The 23,909-nt window shown below is 39.0% G+C and overlaps 1 protein-coding gene across 1 annotated transcript in view; it reads left to right on the forward strand.

Annotated features, from left to right (window-relative positions):
- The window catches only part of CATSPERB (cation channel sperm associated auxiliary subunit beta), a gene marked incomplete at its 3' end in the record, with an annotated part of 62,000 nt that extends 39,718 nt beyond the window's left edge, over positions 1–22,282 (forward strand). The window contains exons 17-24 of the mRNA XM_083349666.1: positions 4,718–4,857; positions 7,811–8,020; positions 10,250–10,360; positions 10,670–10,780; positions 16,309–16,447; positions 17,198–17,298; positions 19,843–19,917; positions 22,061–22,282. Of these exons, the coding sequence (XP_083205792.1) occupies positions 4,718–4,857; positions 7,811–8,020; positions 10,250–10,360; positions 10,670–10,780; positions 16,309–16,447; positions 17,198–17,298; positions 19,843–19,917; positions 22,061–22,282 (1,109 nt within the window). The remainder of the gene's footprint in view (positions 1–4,717; positions 4,858–7,810; positions 8,021–10,249; positions 10,361–10,669; positions 10,781–16,308; positions 16,448–17,197; positions 17,299–19,842; positions 19,918–22,060) is intronic.
- Between the last annotated feature and the right edge of the window lie 1,627 nt (positions 22,283–23,909).

The following is a 23,909-nucleotide window of genomic DNA, read 5'->3' on the forward strand; positions in this document are numbered from 1 at the left end:
AGCACCCACAACGTTTACAGGCAAGCTGTTCCACTGGTTAATTGTTTCACTGTCAGGAAATTTCTCCTTAGTTCTAGGATGGTTCTCCCCTGATTAGTTTCCATCCACTGCTTCTGGTCCTGTTTCTAGTGCTTTGGAAAAGAAGCTTGGGAAATTTTGAAAAAATGAGAATATAAAAGCCCAGTCTAGCACAATTCCAATAAAGAAGAAAAATAACAGCTGTCAAAAGAAACCAGCATGCTTGCACAAAGATCTTTCTGATAAATCAAGAGATAAAAAGGACAAGAATAAATAGTGGAAAGAGGGGCACATAACTAAGGCAGAATATTAGCAAATAGCCCGAGCCTGCAAAGATGAAGTCAGGAAAGCTAAGGCTCAAAATGAACTAAGGCTTTGGACAAAAGTAAAAAAATAACAAAAAAGCTTCTTTAAACATGTAAAAAACATTTTTAAAAAGTCAAGGAAATGATTGATCCATTAATGCGAGAAAATAGCAAGAAGGTGACAAGCAACAGGGAAAAAGCAGATCTGCTTAACTCATTTTTTGCATCTGTCTTTACACAAAAGGAAAAACAGTCTCACCTATCAAAACAATATCATAAAAAAACAGATTAGGAACACATGTTAAAATAGGCAAGAAAATAGTAAGGGAGCACCTGTCCACCCTAGATGAGTTCAAATCACCAGGATCAGATGGATTATACTTCAAGGTTCTGAAAGAACTGGCAGACGTGATTGCAGAACCACTGAACTATATCTCTCAAAGATCCTGGAGTATCTGGGAAGTATCAGAGGACTGGAAAAGAGCTGATGTAATTCCTATCTTTCAAAAAAGGGCGGGGAATAGACTCAGAAACCACAGACCTATCAGCCTTATACCAATACCTGGAAAGATTCTGGAAAAGATAGTTAAGCAACAAATCTGCAGACACCTAGAGGCAAACAAAATCATAACCAAAAGTCAAAATGAGTTTGTCAACAACAGATCATGCCAGACAAATCTTAGTGCATTCTTTGACAAAGTGACAAAATCAGTGGACAGGACAACATGCTGTAGATATAGTTTACTTGGACTTCAGTAAGGCATTTGCTAAAGTAGACCACAACCTACTATTTGATAAGGTAGAAAAATGTGTGTTAGACAGCATCACCATCAGATGGATTCATAACTGGCTGACCAGCCGCACTCAACATGTAGTCTTTAATGGAACTGCATCTACATGAAGGGAAGCATGCAGTGGGGTACCCCAAGGCTCTGTTTTAGGCCGAATACTGTTCAACATCTTCATCAAGGATTGAGATGAGGGATAGATGAGAACTCATCAAATTTGCAGATGAAACCAAGCTGGCAGAAATAGCCCAAACCCCAGAAGACAGGCTTAAGATAAGCTTTAAAAGGATCTTGACAGATTGGAACATTGGGTCCTATCTAACAAAAAGAAATTCAGTGGTGAAAAAAGTAAGATTCTACATTTAGGCAAGAAAAATCAAATGCACAGGTATAGGTGGTACCAGGCTCAATAGTAGTAATTGTGAGACAATCACTTAAATACCGTATTTTTCCATGTATAAGATGCTATTTTTTTCCTGCAAACACCCTGTTCAAAAATCAGGTGCGTCTTATACAAGTGCAGCATCTAATACATGGAAAAATAATGGTAACCTCTGCAGCCCAGGGCATACCTGTGTGGATTGCCATGCCACCTGGTGCATGGCATGCCTGTGGGCTTGCCATTAATGAGGAGGGGGCAAGATTGTCAGCTGGCCAAACTTCCGGATTTGCCGGCTCAGCTGTTTGGCGCTCTGCCGAACAGCTGATCAGCACAGAGAAACTCACATCTTATACAAGGGTGCGTCTTATAGATGAAAAAATATGATATCAGCCAGCAGTGTGCTGCAACTGCCAAAAAAGCCAATGCAGTTCTAGGCTGCATCAACAGAGGGATAGAATCTCAATCATGTGAAATGTTAATACCACTTTATAATGCCTTGGTAAGACCACATTTGGTCTAGAAGAGATAAGAATGCCTTCTTAAATGAACAGTGCAAAGAAATTGAAGAAAACAATAGAATAGGGAGGACCAGAGGTCTCTTCAAGAAAATTGGAGAGATGAGGGGTACATTTCATGCAAAATGGGCATGATAAAGGACCAAAATGGCAAGGACCTAACAGAGACAGAAGAGATTAAGAAGAGATGGAAAAATTACACAGAAGAACTATACAAGAAAGAGCTTAACGTCCCTGATAACCACGATGAGGTGGTCACTGACCTCGAGCCAGACATCTTAGAATGTGAAGTGAAGTGGGCCTTAGGAAAGCTGAGCAACAACAAAGCTAGTGGAGGTGACAGTATTCCAGGTGAGATATTCAAAATTTTAAAAGACGATGCAGTAAAAGTGCTACACTCAATTTGCCAACAAATTTGGAAAACTCAACAGTGGCCACAGGATTGGAAAAGATCAGTTTACATTCCAATTCCAAAGAAAGGCAGTGCCAAAGAATGTTCAAACTATCACACCATTGTACTCATTTCACATGCTAGTAAAGTTATGCTTAAAATCCTACAAGCTAGACTCCAGCAGTATGTGGGTCGAGAACTACCAGAAGTACAGGCAAGATTTCGAGGAGGCAGAGGAACTAAAGATCAAATTGCCAACATACGCTGGATCATGGAGAAAGCTAGGGAGTTCCAGAAAAACATATACTTCTGCTTCATTGACTATGCTAAAGCATTTGATTGTGTGGATCACAACAAATTGTGGCATGTTCTTAAAGAGATGGGAGTACCAGACCATGTTATTTGTCTCTTGAGAAACCTATATGTGGGTCAAGAAGCAACAGTGAGAACTGGATATGGAACCACTAATTGGTTCAAAATTGGGAAAGGAGTCCGGCAAGGGTGTATACTGTTGCCCTGCCTATTTAACTTATATGCAGAGCACATCATGAGAAAGGCAGGGCTAGATGAATCAAAAGTTGGAATTAAGATTGCCAGGAGAAATATCACAACCTAAGATATGCAGATGATACCACTCTAATGGCAGAAAGTGAAGAGGAACTAAAGAGCCTCTTGTTGCAGGTGAAGAAGGAGAGTGCAAAAGTTGGCCTGAAACTTAACATTAAGAAAACCAAGATCATGACATCCTGGCAAATAAATGGGGAAGAAATGGAGGTAGTGACAGATTTTATTTTCCTGGGCTCCAAGATCACTGCAGACGGGGACTGCAGCCAAGAAATTAAAAGACGCTTGCTCCTGGGAGGAAAGCCATGGCAAATCTAGACAGCACACTAAAAAGCAGAGACATCACTCTGCCAACAAAAGTGCATATAGTCAAGGTTATGGTCTTCCCAGTTGCAATGTATGGCAGTGAAAGTTGGACCATAAAAAAGGCTGAGCACCAAAGAATTGAACCCTTTGAACTATGGTGCTGGAGAAGATTCTTGCGAGTCCCTTGGACTGCAAAGCGATCAAACTGGTCAGTCCTAGAGGAAATCAACCCTGACTGCTCTTTAGAAGGCCAGATCCTGAAGTTGAAACTTCACCTAATGGCCACCTAATGAGAAGGAAGGACTCACTGGAGAAGAGCCTAATGGTGGGAAAGGTTGAGGGCAAGAGAAGAAGGGGACAACAGAGAATGAGGTGGCTGGATGGAGTCATTGAAGCAGTAGGCGTGAGCTTAAATGGACTCCAGAAGATGGTACAGGAAGGCCTGGAGGAACGTTGTCCATGGGGTCATGATGGGTCGGACACGACTTCGCAACTAACAACAACAATAACAACTAAAACTTCACATAGATTCTGTTCCTCTATTAATGCAGCCTAGGGTTGCATTGGCTTTTTTGGTGGCTGCTGCACACTCTGGCTCATATTTAAGTAGTTGTCTAACAGGAGTCCTAGATCTATCTTGCAGTTGCTGCTATTGAGGTTTCACCTATTCTAAACCTGTACATTTGATTTTACTTCCCTATGCATAAAGCCTTTTCTTACCATTGAAGTTTTAAGTGTTTTAATGTTTAAGTGTTTTGCTCCCTTATTGCAATCAATTGAAAAATAGTCACCAACCAAACTATCTCTTACCCAAGGCACATTCACAGGGAACTTGGTACTAAATCATTATAAACAAGGTATTTATGGGTTGGAGTTTCAAGAGTGGCAGGGTAGTTCCTCCTCCTATAAAATATTGTTTTGATTCTTGAGAATTATAGGGTATACATTATGGCACTGATATCACTGTAGAAGGAATGGCCTGGTAGACCAAAAGAGGGCTAAACAAATGGATTAGGAAAATCAAACGTGGTAGGAAGCATGTACAGAACTATCCAAATATTGTAGGGTTATGTGTTGGTTTTCTCACATGACGAATGTGAACTCATTCATTCAAGTTCATATTAAGTTGAACAGCACAAGCTAGCATGATTCCAATGTCTCATTGTTTGTACAGACTGGATACCCGCATAGGGGCAGAAAGTGGTACTAGGGTTTATCATATGTGTATTTCTTTATAATAAGAGGTAAAATGCTAAACCTGGCTTTATGTGGAACAATGTGTAATTACTAGCTCCAGTTAACAGCTTTATTTAGCTTTATTTATTTTTCAGAAATTATAATATGTGTAACTGGCCTGCAAAGCACTAGGTGTTCCTCCTCTTACGTGGAATTATTCTGCAGAAAGCAAATAGTAATGATAAATATAATTTTCATTGTTGTTTCAACAGCTTTCATAGTGTTTCATCAGTATCTGATGAGAGTACTAATTGGAAGGCCTTACCTACTGGATATGACTACAAAAGATTACTGGGATGATAATCATAGTTATATATTCAGTATCACTGTTCACAGTAAATTTTTTGAACAGGTAATACACAAACTGTTTTGCTCAACTGTTTGATCTGTGTGTCTACATCTCAAATGTTTATGCCAGCACTTTCTATCAAATACATATGGCACAATAAATTGAATTGAATTGAATTTATTAAATTTATATGCCGCCCTTCTCCCTAAGGACTCAGGGCGGCTCACAACAATAAAAAGTTAAAAACATAAAATACAAAATTTAAAAAAGAATTAAACAATACATGTAGTAAATACATAACAATTAACCCAATATAACCAAATTTAAAACCATAGTCAGTCCAGGCCCGATTGTTGGAACATCCATGTCTTCAGGTCATGGCGGAAGGACCGAAGGTCAGGGGCCATCTGCAGCTCCGGAGGAAACTCATTCCAGAGGTTCGGCGTGCCCACAGAGAAAACTCTCCCCCTGGGGGTCGCCAGCCGGCATTGCTTAGCCGACGGAACCCTGAGGAGGCCGACTCTGTGGGACCGAACCGGGCGAACTTGTTTTGGATTTGATCTGCTTATAGTAGAAATCTCTTCTCGGGGTAGGATATATACAGTAGGTATAATACAGGGAATGAATATTAAAGGAGTATTAACCATGTATAACAGAGATATTCTAGTATGGATTAATATTCAGGACAGAATAAATGTGGAGTAGTTCAAAGAGTTGTAAGCAAATTATCTTCTTCAGGTTTTCTCAACCAGTGGTTGTCATCCCTTCAATTCCCAATCCATTCCTGCCACCACACAGGTAGATAGTGAACTCCAGGATGAAGGAAGCTCTCTGCTTCCTGCTACAATAGATTTTCCAGTCCCAATTATCATGCAGAAGGAAGGAAGGAAGGAAGGAAGGAAGGAAGGAAGGAAGGAAGGAAGGAAGGAAGGAAGGAAGGAAGGAAGGAAGAAAGGGATTTTTCATATTTGTCTTACTCTGCCTAACAATCAGATAAAGTAACAATGTAAAAACCACATATATAATATGTAAAATTTCTTATTAATATTAGAAAAACCAAAGATATAAACCCTGGGCAACAAGAAGGATGAAAATGGCCAGCTCAACAATGGAACCATCTCAGTAATCTTTAGTACCCTGGGAACCCCAGGCATAATAACTAAGTTTTGAGGGCCTTTTGGAAAAACAAGTTCTGCAAGAACATTAGCACATAAATAACTCATATTTAATTTTAGTCTCTCCTGGTCAAATCCACAAATCCAGTCCACAACCTGTGGGCCACAGCCCAGTACTGGGCCATGGCCTGCTGGCTACCAAGCTGCGGGACAGGCTGCCCAGTGTGCACACATGTGCGTGCACACAACCCCACTTGTGCTAGCGCCACGGCTGCAGGGCACAAAAACAGGCTGCTGCCTTGCTACAGGGGACAAAAACAAGATGATGATGCGCCACAGGGTGCAAAAACAGGATGCCACCATGGTGTGGGGTAACAAAATGGGGCAAGAAAGCAGGATGCCACTGTGCCATGGGGCATGAAAATGGGACACTGCCACGGCATGGGACACAAAAACAGGGAGCCACACCACAGGGCACAAAAATGGGGTGCTGTGCCATGCAAGAACGGGGAAGGGCTAGCGAGTATCATGTATGCACTAGTGCCATCCTCTTTGCATCACGTGCATGCTCACGGCCCTGTGCGCGTGCATTTAAAATGCTTCCTCTTTCCTTTCCCTCCAGTCCATCAACTGAAAAAGGTTGGTGACCTCTGCCCTAAATCATGACCCTATTCCTGGACAGGAAATGCCTGTCTGTTTAGGGATAACACTGATACCAAAGAAGAACCACAATGTATAAACCTCAACTCTTTCTTGCTTTGCTTCAATCTGAACCTGTTCTTTCCTGTCCAGACCTTAACAGTCTCCAGGCACCAAGTCAGAACAGGATCTTCCTCATGAGACAAAGTAGTACAGTACAGTACAGTACAGTATAGTACAGTACACTATAGTATAGTCTATCAACACATTGGATGACTCCCCCAGTGGTTTCATATAAATGTTACAAAGCAAGGGGGTGAGGTACACCTTAATGAAGGGCTATGGGACAACCTTTCCATCTCCACTACAACAGATAGAAACCATTCACAAGTAAAGATCAGAACTACTATAAAACAATTCTCCAAACCTCCAAACACTGCAGGTGGTCCAGAAGATGCTATGATCAAAAGTATCAAAACAGACCAAAAATGCTCAAATGAATAAGACAGCACCAGGCAAACAAGTCTTTTCCTTCCTTCGGTCCCTTCAGATTTTCTCAGGTGGAAACAAGGCAGCTTAAATGGAAACTTCACTCACATGTACTTAAACATGTTATAATGTTTCATGAGATTACAGTGCATATGTTGATAAAGCAGGTTCCACAATTCGAAATAGAGATTTACTCACATTCAAGCAAACCGCCAGCAGAACTCATCTTGCTCTGCTCAAATAGGAAGAAGAACAGTTAGGGAGGTAAGGATGTATTCCCCCAGCGTGTACAGACCCACCAGTCTCCATACATAAGCCTCTGCCCTCTAGGAGAATGCCTGAAGAAGTTTCTGTGAAGGTGGAAATGCATCTATTCCATTCCAACTACTGTATTTTAAATTGTGATATGTACTATCTTGTGCCCAATTAAATTCCAAGTATTTCTAGGACTGCACTGCAAGATTCCTGAAAGCAACAATATATAAATTTGAACAGATACGTAACTTTTGTATTATTGTTTCTTTTTAACTGAATGAAACCATTCACTTAAAATGCATGCGTTATGTTTGCTGTATTTCAATGTACAAAGAACGTTACCATTGAAGACATATTTCTCCCACCGAGAATTCTTAAACTATTGTAATGAAGGACAGCATAGATATTTAACCACTTTAATGGTTGAGCTTTCATAGATAAAGCTTTATGATGGGATAATAATTATTTCTTTTATATTGGGGTGAATTAATATTATGCTTTTTAATTATCATCCCTAGGGTAGAACTACCTTAGCTGTGATTCTGCCACATGCCAGTCTCTTATGTGATGTTGTATGTATTGTAATAACCTTGAAGAGTTCCTGCTCCTACCTTAAAGCAATGCACTATGTTCTACCTTATAAATTGTCTCCATCAGACTGGCTGTCTGCATGGAATACGGTCGAATACAATAATTCAGAGATTAAAAAATATTTGACGGTTCTGCCGGTAAGGATACTAAAATATTTCCAAAATGCTTTAGACAGAAAAACAAAGGTGTAGCAATATGGTCTTTAGCCACAGATTAAACGGCTTCAGAGATGGATCTAATCAGACACCTGGAATCAAAATGTGGCACTGAATTTTATTGCAACCATTCCTTTAATTAGGAAATGAATTATTTTTGTTTTTAAAAAAGGATAAGGCAGCTATAGCAAATTTGTCATGGGTAAGATATAGGTGCTTTGCTTATTTGTGAGATAGCATTGCATACCGTAGCAATCTTATGAGGTAAATAAGGTGAGATTCTGACAATCTTAAGTGTACAATCATTCCAGTAGTAACTAGTCTTCCTGACTCTCCATATGGAAACTAGAAGTTAGGAGAAACTTTCAGTTGATACAGTGAGGTCCCCAAAGTGTGATCAAAAAAGTCAAGATGGTGGGCCACAAGAGGATTGCTGAAACTTTGCTCATATTTATATGTGTACTGCATGTGCAATTAACATAAAAACAGAGCTTCAGTCTCATAACTGCCCTCTTGATTTTTTTACCATATTTTGAGGAGAAGTATAGGCAGCAAAAAAGTTGCAGAGTACAGGACACTTGTAAAAAAAAAGGTACAAGTACAATGGCAATTTGACAATGATAAAATATGTTATCTGAGATACCATCTCACTGTGATAGGACTAACCTGCCCCACTCGTTCCCAAGGAAAGTGCCTACTTCAGATCCCATCAGCCAAAGAATGTTGGCTTGTGGGTTCCAGGAAAAAAGTCTTTATTGTTCTGGGTCCTGCCCTCTGGAGTATTCTCCTGTCAGAGAAGAGGTCCACCCAAATGCTCCTGGCTTTATGCATCACCCAAGAACTTGACTCTATTGCTTGGCCCGGTGGTGACTGACTGGTAGAGAAGATTCCCACCCAAGGCCTCCCATCATTTTGGTTTTTAATTTTTCTATTCATTTTTTTATAATTTTAACTGTTTTTAGTACTTTTTATTGAAAGTCACTGTATCAGTGAATGGGCAGCATAGATATTTAATAAACAAAATCTGTTCAGAAGTATCATTGAAAGAAATTCTGAACATCTCCCATCTTGTGTTTTCTTGCAATTTTTTTTGCATATCCTGATCTCTGCCGGTGCCTCTGTTAACCCAACCATACAATCATATTATATAGTGAAGCAGAAATCCAGCCACTGCAAAATTCTTGGTCAAAGCTATTTGTCACAAAACATTAGGACTGTGCAATGTTTGGATTTAGTCTCTAGCATATAGCACTATAATATAGCACCTTAAAGCAGTTGTGCCTACTCCAGGGTTACATTTTTTCCCCTCTGCACATTTTCAAGCATTTTTTGAAGATTAAATGGGAAATGCTGGAAGCCGTATTTTTCAACCTCTTTGTAGAGGACAACTCAAATCTAGTCCTGGCTTTTGGATCCATCAGAAACAACTGTGCACTTTGCATTTCCTTCTCCAAACTCCAAGCCCAGGTGATCCCATCAATTTTAGGTCACAGATTCATAGCCAAGCTTCAGAACTCCAGCAGGACTCTCGGAATCCCAGAAGAGCAGTTCCGGGGTCCCAAGAGTGAAATGGAGTAAGAGTCCAGAGGTGGTGGGAAGCAAATGGGTGCATTATACTTAAGTTTTGTGTAAAGTTTTCTATCCTTTATTTTTCTTGTATATTTACATATGTACCTATTCCCTCTTTTGCTGTGGATTGGATGGATATTTTGTATATGTATTTCTTGAAGGTAATCCATTTGCTTTCTATGGATTGCCCTCAATAGTCTGGTAAGTAAAAACCTGCGGGTTTAGCAGAGCAGCACTGTGACCAACTCTCCCTCATATATAGCTAGAGATTTTGTTTGGCTATTGTTTATTTGAGATTTGCTGGTTTGTTCATCTCATTTCTTTGCTTTTTAACAAATTACTATATCCAAGAGTTTTCTCTCTAGAGCTTACAACACTTCATCATAATTACAGACATGAGCATCAACTAGGTGGCTAATATTTTTGAGGAAAAAAAATCTCCACATACATATTTGATTACATAAATTATACTGAAGACTGGGATTTGTAGCACAATTTAAAGACCACTTTCAGTGGAATCAGGGTAATTTCATAGGAAACAATGATACTAGTACATAGGAAATTAAGTTACTGGGATTAGAAAAAGGATGCTGAAGTAATTTTCATATTCCCCAACAGTTTTTGTTGTTATTATTAATATAGGTGAACTATAGACCACCATCTGTAATGGGAATTGCTGTGCCACTCACAGATAATTTTTATAATGCAGATCCAAGTAAACCTAGAATGAGAGATTATTTTGAAGGATCAAAAGTAAGTTTTGGTTATTAATCATGTTTGTCTTTTGAATGCCATGATTTTAAAGATTTAAATAAACTTAAAATATCTTGCTTTTATGCATTATGTTAATGTACAATGTTAATATACAAGTGTATTCATAAATTACAAGTCACTTATAATATTGAAAAGCAGTTGCAAATCCCTTTCCGTCCCTACTCTACCATTTAGGAGCCTACATGTGAACAAATGATAGTCAAAAAATGTCACTAACGTAAATACCACATCACTGTTTAGTCATTCTCTGATCTCACAGTTTTAGATCAATGGATATCTTTTCCACAGACCTCTGGAAAGTACAAACAGTGTGCTAACAAATCAAGCCGAGCTGAATGCAAATGTGCTGATTATATGAAGTTGTCATTTTCTGTTGCCTTTTCAGACTGTAAAGAGAAGGTAAGCATTAATTGCCCCCTAATTAAATTAATGTGTTTGAAAAGGGCTTCGTTCTAGAAATAATTTTTGGAGATAAGGACTGGGTTTACAAAAACACAGTATCATTCAGAATGAAATATAATCAACTACCTGATATTTAATTAGCAATATTTTTTAAAGAAAAAGTGTGAGAGGCACACCTTTCTAAAAAAAGAATTCCAAAAATGGGTTGTCCAAGTGAAAAAATTTGTTACCCGATATGGCTCAAGAAGTCTCTAAGGTACACAGGTAGTGTGCATCCTTTGTACCCTCTGAGCTTGCAGATGTTGCATTACTAAAATAGGTAACGTCAGCAGTGCACCAAGGATCCCACAGTTCAACTCTGAGCAACAAATATTCTCTTCTATTGATACACAGAAAGTTTAGTACGCAAACATACCTCCCTTGAAATCTAGCTGACAGCTTTGTCTCCGAAAAGATAGAGAAGGGAAGTAGAGCAGGGGTTTCCCAACTTTGAACCTTTAAGACTTGTGTACTTCAGCTAAAGCTAAAGTCCACAAGTCTTAAAGGTGTCAAGGTTGAAGACCTCTGAAGTACAGAGTCAGCTATATAGGAGTTAATTCTCACTAACAGAGATGAAATAATAGAAGGCGTTGAAGTTACAGGAACCTTGGGGTGGAGTGATTGTGCAATATTGGAATTCCACATTATGCAAGCACAAGGAATAGAAAAAACCCAAACTAGAGTTTTGAACTTTAAGAGAGCTGATCTAAGTAAAATTAGAGAGAACTTGGGAAGGATTCCATGGATGAAAATCCTCAAGAAGAAAACAACCCAAGAAGCTTGGGAAACTTTAAAAATGAGATTATAAAAGGCCAGTCTAGTACAATACCAATAAATAAGAAAAATAAGAGATCTCAAAAGAAACCGGCATGGTTGCAAAAAGAACTCTCTGATAAGCTGAAAGACAAAAAGGACAAGTATGAAAAGTGGGAAAAGGGCATATAACTAAGGCAAAATACCTTAGCTGCAAAGCTGCAAAGATGAAGTGAGGAAAGCTAAGGCTCAAAATGAACTAAGGCTTGCAACAAAACACAAAAAACCCCAAAAGAACCTTATTTCAACATGTAAAAAACAAGAAAAAAAGTTAAGGAAATGATTGGTCCATTAGTGGGAGAAAGTGGCAAGAAAGTGATAAGCAACAAGGAGAAAGCAGAACTCCTTAACTTGTTTTTTGCATCTTTACACAAAGAGAAAAAACAGTCCAACCTATCAAAAACAGTACCATAAAAAGCAGATTAGAAACACAAGTTAAAATAGGCATGAAAATAGTAAATGAGTACCTGTCCACTTTACACAAGTTCAAATCACCAGGAAGAGATGGATTACACCCCAAGATTCTGAAAGAACTGGCAGAAGTGATCTCAGAACCACTGAATTATATCTTTCAAAGATCCTGAAGCACTGGGGAACTACCAGAGGACTGGAAAAATGCTGATGTAGTGCCCATTTTCAAAAAAGGAAAAAAATGGATCCAGGAAACCCTGACCTCAGTACCAGGGAAGATTCTGAGAAATATAATCCAGCAACAAATCCGCAAACACCTAGAGGCAAACAAAGTCATTACCAAAATTTACTTGAACTTCAGTAAGGCATTTAATAAAGTAGACCACAACCTACTACTTGACAAGATAGAAAACATAAGTTAGACAGCACCACCACCAGATGGATTCGTAATTGACTGATCAACTGCACTCAATGTGTAGTCCTTAATGGAACTGCATCTATATGGAGGAAAGTATGCAGTGGGGTACCCCCAAGACTCTGTTTTAAGCCCAGTACTCTTCAATATCTTCATCAGTGATGTATTTATTTTTTTAGAAATGTTTTATTGATTTTTTACAATAACAATCCTTAGTGCCTAGTGTACAGCGTGTTGTCTTGGTTCATATATTTTTTTAAAAAAAATAGTAGTTCATTAACAGTCAATAATAATTAATTTTTCTACTTCCATAATTAGTATATTAATTAATAGTATATTTCTTTGATCTTCCCTTCTCCCAATAGTATTCTCCTTCTTCAACCTTAAACAAATATAATTCTTAGTATTTTCAATGCATAAATGGTTAAATATAAACATTTTTTCATGTTTGTACAAATAATAATGTCCATGTATAACATTTTTTTCTTATCAACTTGTGTTGTTTTTATAAATATCATCTTTAGTTCACCATATATCCTATTTTCATAATTCTTATTTAAGCTTAATTTCCCCTTAATAATCAAACAATTCTTATCAGTTATAATTTTCTCAATATTTATCATTTAAATATCCAGATTTTCCATTTAGACATACCATCCCAAGGTTTTCATATTTCATGCATTATAAAAATACTATACTGCTTATCCATCTGATGACATCTAGCTATAACATCTTTTCTGATTGGTTTATATTTCACTTATATTTGTAAAAATTAATTTGTTAAATCACTATATATCCTAATTTCACCTCAGTATTTCAATCCTTCCTTAGTCTTAATTCTCTTCAACTTAATTTACCTTAAAATTTCAAACTTTTCATTCACATACATCATCCCAATATTTTTACATTTTATATATTATGAAAAATGCTATATTACTTATATCTCTTATCCCTCTAAGGCCCCTTTATATCCAAAGTTATCTGTTCTTTTAAGCGTATTCAAACAAGTGTTTGCTCATGTAATACTTCATCTGGTAGGGCGAGTCAAATCTTTTGAATCTGTCTCTGGCCTTCTTCTTTTGCCAAGCAGCTTTTCAAATTGATGCATTCTGCTTGCCAGGAAGTTCTTGTATTTTTGTAAGTATTGTTGGTAGTGGAGAAGACAGAATGCATAAAATATAAGCTTTTTGTCTCCCAAATTCTAATGGTTCTCCTGGCAGTTCTATAGTTCATTTTGTTCAGTCTTATTTCTTATCCTCAGGTTTATTTTGATGTTCTGATGAATAAAATATCTTTTCCACTTTTGTTAAGTCTAAGTCTTGTAGGTTTTTACCTGCTTGTGTTAAATTAAAATTTTCTTCATTTTGTAGCTTTGCTGATTGTCATTTTCTTCTAGTTTATGCTCTGTTATCTGATTTGTTTGTTCATTCTTTACCTTTACCGTCATTTTCTGAGTGTTTTTTATTGTGTGTTTAGATTAGAGATGTGCTCATTTAAGTCATCAAAGTTGTTTTTGATCTGCTCATGGTTTATTGTCATTTGAAATGTTTCTTCTGGAGGTCTTTGATATTCCAAGCTAGGTACTTCAGGAGTAAGTATTAAATGTGTTTTTCTGTCATTTTGTTGACAAGTATGCAATATCCATGTTGTCTCCCCCTTTCAAATAGTCCTTCATCGGTGCCATCATCTCTATAATTAGCCTTGTCAAACTGGCCAAACTCAGAATCCAAACAGCCCACTTTTTTATAGATCTTATCTTTATATATAGTTTTTATAATCCACTGTTTTTCCAATTGTAAAAGCATCAGTAAAATCAGTATTTTATAACAGTTCTTTTATTCAGGGGTCAGTTGTCAACCAGTCAAAATTGCAGTTCAGTATATTTAGTCACTTTGAGTCCTTCCTGAAATTCCCCCCTAAAAGATTAGCCCAGAGTCAGAGTTTTTCTTTTTCTGTAAACAATTCTTGAGTTTAGACAACAATCAGAGTATTTCTTTTCCTTCAGGCACTTTTTAATCTTATGGCTGGCCCAGTGTGTATTTTTTCTTTGTTCCCACACAGCTGTCTTCTGAGGATTATTAAAATTGCAAGGGGACAGATTATTCTTTGTTTCTGGGGGTCTTTGCCAATTTCTGAGTCTGTGTTGTTAATGTTCTATGCTCTAGTTCTCCGCTAGGTGTCAGTAGTTGTTTATTTTCCAGCTTTTCCAGACAAAAAATTATTATTATTTATTATTATTTTATAGTTTCATCAAAACCCTTTAAGGTATAATCTTAGCAATTATTTTTTTAATTTCTAGATTTATCCAGACTGTAGTATTTTAACTTTGATTTCAGTATATTTCTTTCCCCTTAAATGTTAATTCACTGCTTCCTTCTATGAGGGAGTGGGGGTGTAGTCCACTTTCAGAGGTTTTCTTGCTTTGGAGATCTTTCCCAAGGACTTAGTTACAGAGTAGAGGATAGAAGATCTATACTCTCACCAGTTCCAAGCACGCTGTTCACCGTTGTTCTGATTTGTGCTCTTGGACTTTGGCTGCAAGTAGCTTGGGCTAAACGCTGGTGTGAAGCTAGCCTTTCTCCTGTTGGGTTAGAGGGCTTCCCCCAGATCGAGTGGAATGACTGCCATCATTCTGTGATCATCGGAGCACCCCTCTTTCTTTGTTGCCTCTCCAGGGTGACTTCAGACCCATTTAGGGTCCCCTGGCAGGGCTAAATCAGCTGTGGGGTACAGAGCTCCACAATCCAACAGCCATGTGCTATGGTGCAAAAACCAGAAGTCCATCTTCATCAATGATTTCAATGAAGGGATAGAAAGGGAATCACTGAGATTCCTGTCTGAGGATCTGATTGGCCTCTAAAGCAGATTGGGCATTTTACAGGCCACATCTGGGCTCTTGACTGTCTTTCTGGCTCACGTAAGATCAATCAGAAATTAAAAATCAAATGTAAATAAGTGTGCCACAGGGGGGCAGGAAAAGAAGAACAATCGGGTCCAGCTCTGCACGGTCACTGTGGGCTCCTTCCATTGCCTGGCAGTTGCAGGAGGGCAAGGACACAAAGGGCTTTTCTGCACCTGAGCAGCGCTCACCTCTCGCCTGGAGCAGCCTAAGGAGGTGGTGGTGGCAGTGGTCATGGTGTGAGGGGACTTGAGCTTGAATTATTGGTCCTCCACAACAATCCCAGCTTCTCACATGGCCCCTTGAGAAAATTAATTGCCCATTCTTGCCCTGTAAGATATTGGTACAGGGAGATGCAAAATTATACACAAAGTAGCTCTTCTTATGTCAGTTTCTCTAACTTATCTTTCAAATGGAAAAGTATTCTCAAAATAGATTGTCCCATTGACCCTTAACTTTGTGTGTGTGTGTATGTGTGTGTGTGTGTGTGTGTGTGTATACATATACATACACATACATATTCACACACACACACACACACACACACACACACACACATAGGTGTTTGTTAAATATTGTTTGGGGCCTAGCAAGGTATTCCAAATACTTAACAAACACTTAACACATATCTCCCTTGCTTCTCAGCTAACAAAGCAAGAAAGAGCCAGTGGCCTAAAGTTTAGAACAATTGCCTAAGGTGCATTTGGCCCAGGTTCAAATCTCAGAAGGGTATGGCTGACTGATGAGAACAAATAAGTTTGAAATGCATATCAGTCTCCCTTTAATTCTTTGTTAGCAATCCAAAAAAATTATATATATATATATATATATATATATATATATATATATATATATATATATATATATATATATATATATATATATATATATATATATATACACACACACACTTCAACATCTCTGTCTCTATGGTTCATTTGTCTTTAGGCTCTGCGGATGAAATTTCCAGTAGAAAACCTTCCTCTCTATTTTATAGTGGAAGATGAGGGTTATATGGTCAATCTGACATCTCCTTATTTTGTCACCATAAAAGAAGTAAATAATAGAACAAACTGGAAAATTTCAGGTAAGAAGCAGACTGCTGGGGTTCAGAGGGAATCTTTCTGAGAAATTCTATTAAAAATATTTGTTCTTTAATGCCCTCTTCCTTGCCATACCTACTGTTATGTACTGTGTTCGTTGCTTAATGACGAAGACGAGGCGAGTGAGTTCAGCAAAGATAATTGTTTAATGCTTGCAGGATCTGACCTGAGAAACAGGGCTGCGAATGCAGCAATTTATACCCTGGCCAATAGGTTTAAAGCAACCTATTGCTTCCCTAGAGGCAACCAATAGCGGCACTGGCGACGGGTTGTCTGGGGAGCTGGGAGCCATTAGCCAGCTTCCCTGCTCAAGCAACCTTCCAGCAATTAACTCATGTGGTCTTCCCTTAACAAAACAAGCCCCATACATTACACCTACAATAACTTACAACGAAAAATATTGTTTTCCAGATCTATTTACTTTCATTTTCACTTTCACTATTCTTGAAGAGTTTCACCCAACCCTGTTTCCACCCAAGCACAATCCATGATAAAGAGTCTTGATTATACTTTGGTTTACCAAGGTTTAAGTTATCATCATAACAAAAAATCTGCTGCAGATAGCTCTCATGTATAATTTCTAATCTAAATTTTTATTTTTAGCTTTCACAAAAGGATATCTTTATTCAAAGCACTAGCTAATTCACCCTTTTTATATATGATTTATTTACCACTGAAATGTATTATCAGACAATATGTGAAACTATAACTTTAAACTATTTTATTTTTTCCAGGTACCAATGAAACATTAAGTTTGACAAAACTAAGGATGCACTTGGAGAGTAAGGTCAAAACCAAGTTGTATAATCCAGATGGGCTAACTATATCAATAACAGTAAGCTTCTGATAAAATACATATTTTGAATAGAAAAACTGAAGGTGTTGCAACAATTTGGCATACCTACTGCTAAAACTGTTAAAATATTAAAAAGGGGTAAGACTTTGATCACCTAATCAGGATCACCAACTTGTGCCTTCTGCAGATGACACTGAGTAAATTCTCTGGCATAAAAACATAACACTAGGTAATCCCCATTTCCATTCCCTACTTGAGTTCCAGAGTATTTGGATGTAGCCATTTCCCTAGATTTGGGATAGGAAGTTAAAACTGTCACTCAGTTTTCCTGATGGTAGAGATTCCTTCAATTTAACTAAAGCTTGGGTGGGGCATAGCAAGATGTTCCCCTTCCTCAGGAGTAGATTTTTAAACAAATGGCACCAATTTTCCCCTTTAATCAAGAGTGATGAGAGCCAAGTTATTTATTGTTTTGAAATACACTGTGCTAATAAAAAATGGTGCAGAAATAAATTTAATTTAATTTAATTTATTAATATTTCTAAACCGCCCTTCTCCCGAAGGACTCAGGGCGGTGTACAGGGCAAGAATAAAACACAGAGTTACAAAAGTTAAAAGGTAATTAAATACATGCCCATAAAAACAGTTGATACATAATAAAAACCCCAATAAAATGATAGTAAAAACCCCACCAATCCCCCCTCAGGCCAGGCCGGCTTGTTCGAACAAGTATGTTTTCAGATCGCGGCGAAAGGAGCGAAGATCGGGCGCTGTCCGGAGCTCAACCGGTAACTGGTTCCATAGTTCCGGGGCGCCCACAGAGAAAGATCTCCCCCTGGGGGCCACCAATCTACATTCTCTGACCGGTGGCACCCTGAGGAGGCCCTCTCTGTGGGAACGCACAGGGCGGAGGAAAGTTGATAAAGCACTGTTATTTTGAATCCTACCTCAGCTTGTTGTAGGGCTACCATATCTTGTCTTCAAAAATCTGGATGACCATTAGCGGGCATGTGTCAAGTAGCTATCATCCAGGTTTTTGCAACCCGAATAGAAACTACATTTCTACATTTCTAACCCTCCCCCCTCCCCCACTAATGGAACTAAAAGAACAGCCTGACACAAAGAACATTCAGCAAGGCAATCAGGTTGAAAAGATTCTTTACTACTGACAGTCTGGGGGAAACGTGAACGTCATTGGCCTCACAAGGCACAGAAAGGTTAAAACTTTCTTCCTTGGTCAATGATCTTGGTCAAAATGGCCAATCAAAGAAGTGGCAATTTTAAATGTAGAGAAAATCTTTGTTTTGGCACCAAAGGGCAAATTTTCCCATCCTAATGTTAATTACCACCCTGCCGCTGTATTGAATACCTGTATCTCCACAAAAAAATCTTAAATCATATTTGTTCAAATGGCATGATTTTGCTATCTATGATTTGTTGAATAAACTCATCTGGTTAGTCTATACCAGGGCTAGGCAACCTCGGCTCTTTTATGACTCATGGACTTCAACTCCCAGAATTCCTGAGTCAGCATAGCTGACTCAGGAATTCTGGGAGTTGAAGTCCATGAGTCATAAAAGAGCCGAGGTTGCCTAGCCCTGGTCTATACATTGCATTAAATAATTCAGGACAAATATTCTCACATTGTTCTCTAATTTTAGTAATTTCCCAATAGAAAAAACTGCACCATGATATTCATATTCATGAATACTCAGAGAAGGCAGAATTGGCCTGGATCACAGGTCTGCAACCCATGGCTCCGGAGCCGCATGCGGCTCTTTCAGACGTCTCCTGCGGCTCCCAGTCCTCTGCCATGTGCAGTCCAAAGAAAAAAGAAAAAAAAAAGTGGGACTAAAAAATTTCAACCAATCAATTCAAATATGCAGGGTAGGTGCATATCTTGCCTTGGCTCCACTCTTCAGTCAAACCCTTTTCTGCGCATGCGCATGTACGCGCATGTGCACACATTTTTTGCGGCTCCCAGTTTTTCCTTTTGTGAGGGAACCGGTTCCGAGTGGCTCTTTCACTGTTTCAGGTTGCTGACCCCTGGCCTGGATAGACAAATGGAGGATAAATATAGCATGCAGTTAAATCCCTGTCCATCTGCTCAGATAAAGACACCTATCTAAAACCAATCAAGTTATTTAGGGCAGCAAATCCTACTTTGGAAATAAAGTAAAATAGTAATAGAGAAAACAATTCATTTCCACTCATGTCCCAAAGATCATTTCCAAAAGGCAATTGGACTTTCTTGGGCTTTTTTTTTCTCTTGAAAATGTTTTGCTTCTCATCCAAGCGGTTTCTTCGATTCTGTCTGAATGGTGGGGAGTGGGTTTTCAAGAGAAAACAAAAAAACAAACCAAGGAAGTCCAGTTGCCTTTTGGAAAAGCACCTTTGGGGCAACCATGGCTTGGATGACTGAGAATCCCCATAGACATTTCCATAGACATTTCCATTCACGTCATTCAAGATGTAAATTTAATGCACAACACTAATTTTAACAGATTAAGCAATGTTAAAAATGAATTTGTAGCAAAAGAAATACTATTATGCACTAATAAAAATAATGTTTACTTTTAACAGGGATCTGAACTTTTCCATTTTAGAGTATCCACTATTCCCGGAGTGTCCTTTTGCAACTTATTTGATGAATTTCAGGTATATTTTTTCATAGTACTGAAATATAGAAGAATGTGAAACAAATCACAAATATATAAAATAATTACATTGGCAAAAATTATTTATATAAAGTAAATGTATCTTAGTACAGATATAATCGGCAACAACTTCATCTTCATCAAATTTAAGTAATATTGTCTGAAGTGTCCCTACAACAATGTGTGAGTGATAACATTTCTACAAATGAATATTGATAGAATGCAAAAATCCAATCTTCATAGCCCCCAACATAATAAAAGAGTCATGGGCACAGACAGATTCTTTATTCCTTTCCTTGTAGCAAGAGGAACCTCTCCTGCTTCTTTTCACAGACAACAAAGATTTATACTTTTGTTGTAACAGAAATACACAGAATACAGAAGAACAAAGTTGGAAGAGACCTTGAAGGTCTTCTAGTCCAACCCCCTGCTCAAGCAGAAGACCCTATACCGTTTCAAATAAATGGCTGTCCAATGTCCTCTTTAAAAACCTCCAGAGCTGGAGCACCCACAACTTCTGGAGGCAAGTCGTTCCACTGATTAATTGTACTCACTGTCTGGAAATTTTGCCTTACTTCTAAATTGGTTCTCTCTTTGATAAGTTTCCATATGTGACTTCTTGTCTTGCTCTCAAGTGCTTTGGAGAATAGGTTGTGTCATCCTCTCAAATATTGGAAGACTGCTATCATGTCACCCTTAGTCTCCTCTTTGTTAGACTAGACAATGTTCATGATATGTTTCAGCTTCCCGCCCCCCAATTATCTTTGTTGTTCTTCTCTGTGCTCTTTCTAGAACTTCAATATCCTTTTTATTGTATTGCGGTTACCAGAACTGGATGCAATGTTCCAAGTGTGATCTTACCAAGGCAATATATAGCAGTACAAATAGTTTATGTAATCTTGATGCTATCCCTTCTGTTGATATAGACTAGAACTGCAGTGGCTTTTTTTGGCAGCTGCAGCACACTGCTGGCTCATATTTAGGTGATTGTCCACTAGGACTCCGAGATCCCCCTCAGAGTTGCTACTGTTGAGCCAGGTACTACCTATTCAACAGCTATCATATCTTATCCAGCATAAAACCTTACTGAATTATTCCATTTTGTTGGATAGGGTCCAGTGTTCAGGTCTGTCAAAATCCATCCGGATCTTGAGCCTATCTTGGCTATTCCTCCTTGCTTGGTGTCATCTGCAAATTTGATGAGTTCCCCTTCTATTCCTTCATCTAAATTGTTTATGAAGATGTTGAAGAGCACTGGACTTAAAACAAATCTTGGGGTACTCTACTTCATACTTCCCTCTATGTAGATGTAGTTTCCTTAAGGACTACAATGGATGTACCACAAATCTGAGCCCCTACTTGTCCCTTTCTAGAAATTAAGCAAATTACGGTAAGTAAATATACCATTACGGAATTCAGATATAACATTATAAGAATTTGGCAGGGATTAATAGACTGATTTATTGATATTCATTCATTCATTCATTTCTTATACATATAACCTCAGGTTACAACTACATAAGAACCTGCCCATCATTATTGTAACTTATGATGGGTATAAAATTATTGGTTAAGTGACCAATTTTATGACCTTTTATGTGACAATTGCTAATAGAATTTCCACAGTCATTAAGTGAATCTGCGATCATTAAAAGCAAATCATTTGTTCGCTATATGTGCAGTTTTGCCAAAAAAATGGATGTAAATACTGGTTTTTCAATAAAACCATCATAAAATGTGTTATGTGACCACAGAACATCAGAAATGGCTCTAGATGCAGCCCAACTGCCAAGCATCTAAAGTGTGGTCATGTGACCACAGAGGGTGCAATGACTGGTCCTTCAAATTGAAGTCATAACTACCCCCTGCCAGGTAGGCCTGTCAGAACACTAAGCGGCCATAAGTCAAGGACAACCTGTACTGCATTTGAAAGTCTGAATACTCCTAAAATGAAAATTCAGCTGAAAGAATTCTTTCCACTTCTTTACTGCCATAAATTTTCAAATCTGCATTTTAATCCTGCAACGTTAACCTTGCCTTCAAAAGTACATTTACTAATGTAAACTTGAGTTATCTATCTCAAGTCCCAACTTTTCAAGTAGTGTGATTTTTAAATTTACCAGGATGTATTTTTTTTATTGCAGATATATGTCGATGATTCCCCACTGGCTTTCCCAGGACAATATCTCATCAGCACAATTGTAGCTGTGTCAATAGGAGGGATTCTCTTTACGGCTTTTCTTCTGAATATCTATGAAATCCAGATAGTACATTTTTTTAACAGGAAAAAGATCAGAAACAAAGTAGGATCCAAAACTTCAGTTGTCACAGTTTCTGAAACATCTATTGGGAGCAATGAATCATAATTGTCTATGTTCCCACTACCATGCCAGTATGTGGCTACTTTTGTTTAATTGGCCTACAAGAATTGAAGGGTTTTGTTACAGTTTTTTTCTTGTTAGATAACACGAAGTATGTTTTTTTTATTTCTAAACATGACATTATTCAAGTTGCTGTTGCCGTGAACTTTCTAGGTTTTGAGTGGGGAAGTGGGTTATGTTTGCATTTATTTTTGCAAAAGTATAGACTGATATTTAGAAATTGTCAGTCAACAGTATATAATAACATAATTAAAATGTAAAAGAAAAAAATTATTAAATATAAATTCATCCTATCTCTGTATTTATTAAGTATTATTTCTTGATTAAAAGTTCTGTAGACCAAATCTAGCAATTATTGCAAGCATTGCCATTTATGTTAATACCGTATATAATTGAGTATAAGCCGACTCGAATATAAGCCGAGACCCCTAATTTTACCCCCCAAAATTGGAAAAAGTTAGTGACTCGAGTATAAGCCGAGGCTGGGAAATGCAGCAGCTCACCTTATGCTCCTCTCCAGAGATCTTCCCTCAGCAGCGGCCGGCAAAGTAGCTCGCACGCAAAACAAGCCTGGCAGAGCAGCCGGAGCGGCGAGCAGAGGTGCCCGGCCCAGATCCTGCAAGGCCCGGCCGAGACGCGCCCCCAGCAGCGGAGCTGCTCCGGCTCCTCTGCCGGGCTTGTTTTGCATGTGAGCTACTTTGCCTGACGCTGAGAAGACCCGCTTGGGCACTCGGGTTGGTGTCAGTCTCCACAGGCCCTTCTCGTTTCCAGGAACGTCAAGCGCGCTTGGCTCCCCACCCCCACGGCAGGGCAGGGCAGGGCAGAGACTTGCTCGCCCTTCTGACGGCCCTGAAGAGAAACGAAGGGCTTGCAAACTCCCCGCGAGTAGCTGGGCGAAGCACGCGGCTGGGCGAGTGTGTGCCTGCGCGCGTATTTACGAAAGAAACGCTCCGACAGTTCTTCTTTCTCCGCCCCCTTGGGAGGAACTCTAGCGACTGCTGTAGCTGCGCTTCTCTTCTTGGCTCCGAAAATAGGGATTTCTACTCTCTCTCTCTCTCCCCTCCCCACCCCGCATTCTCCTGCCTCTTCGATTGTGACAATAAAAGGGCAAAGGGTGCGCTGGTTTCTTCCTCCTTCCTCCCCCCCTCCCCTCCCCTCCCCGATTGTCAGGTGTGGCTTCGACTTTAGTTTTTGCCTACGGTGCTAGGGAGTTGCCAGTGGTGGGATCGTTTTCGGAGTTGCGTGCTTGGCCCAGAGGTGCAAACAAAATGTTTGGAAAAAGGGGGGTGAGGTGGGGTGGGGTGGGGTGGAGGAAGCAGTTTGCGAAGCAGCTGAAATGGGGGTATATAGAGGATGGGAGGTTCCCACCGAGAGAGCCAGCAGAGTTGTTGTCGAAGCGCATCACACGCCTTTCCAACCACCAGAGAAGGGAGGAATAAGAAAGAAACACACACACACACACACACACACACACACACACACACCAGGAAATCGAGGAAGCTTGCGTAAGATCTGAAGGAGACACGATCGTGGGAAAGGCACCGAGTGTGCCGTGGAAAAAAAAGAAAGGGTGGACTTGGGCTCGGCTGGTTTCGCAACGGGAAATGGGAAA

Source organism: Vipera ursinii, assembly GCF_947247035.1.
Source record: "Vipera ursinii genome assembly, chromosome: 1".
In the NCBI taxonomy this organism is placed as follows: Eukaryota; Metazoa; Chordata; class Lepidosauria; order Squamata; family Viperidae; genus Vipera; species Vipera ursinii.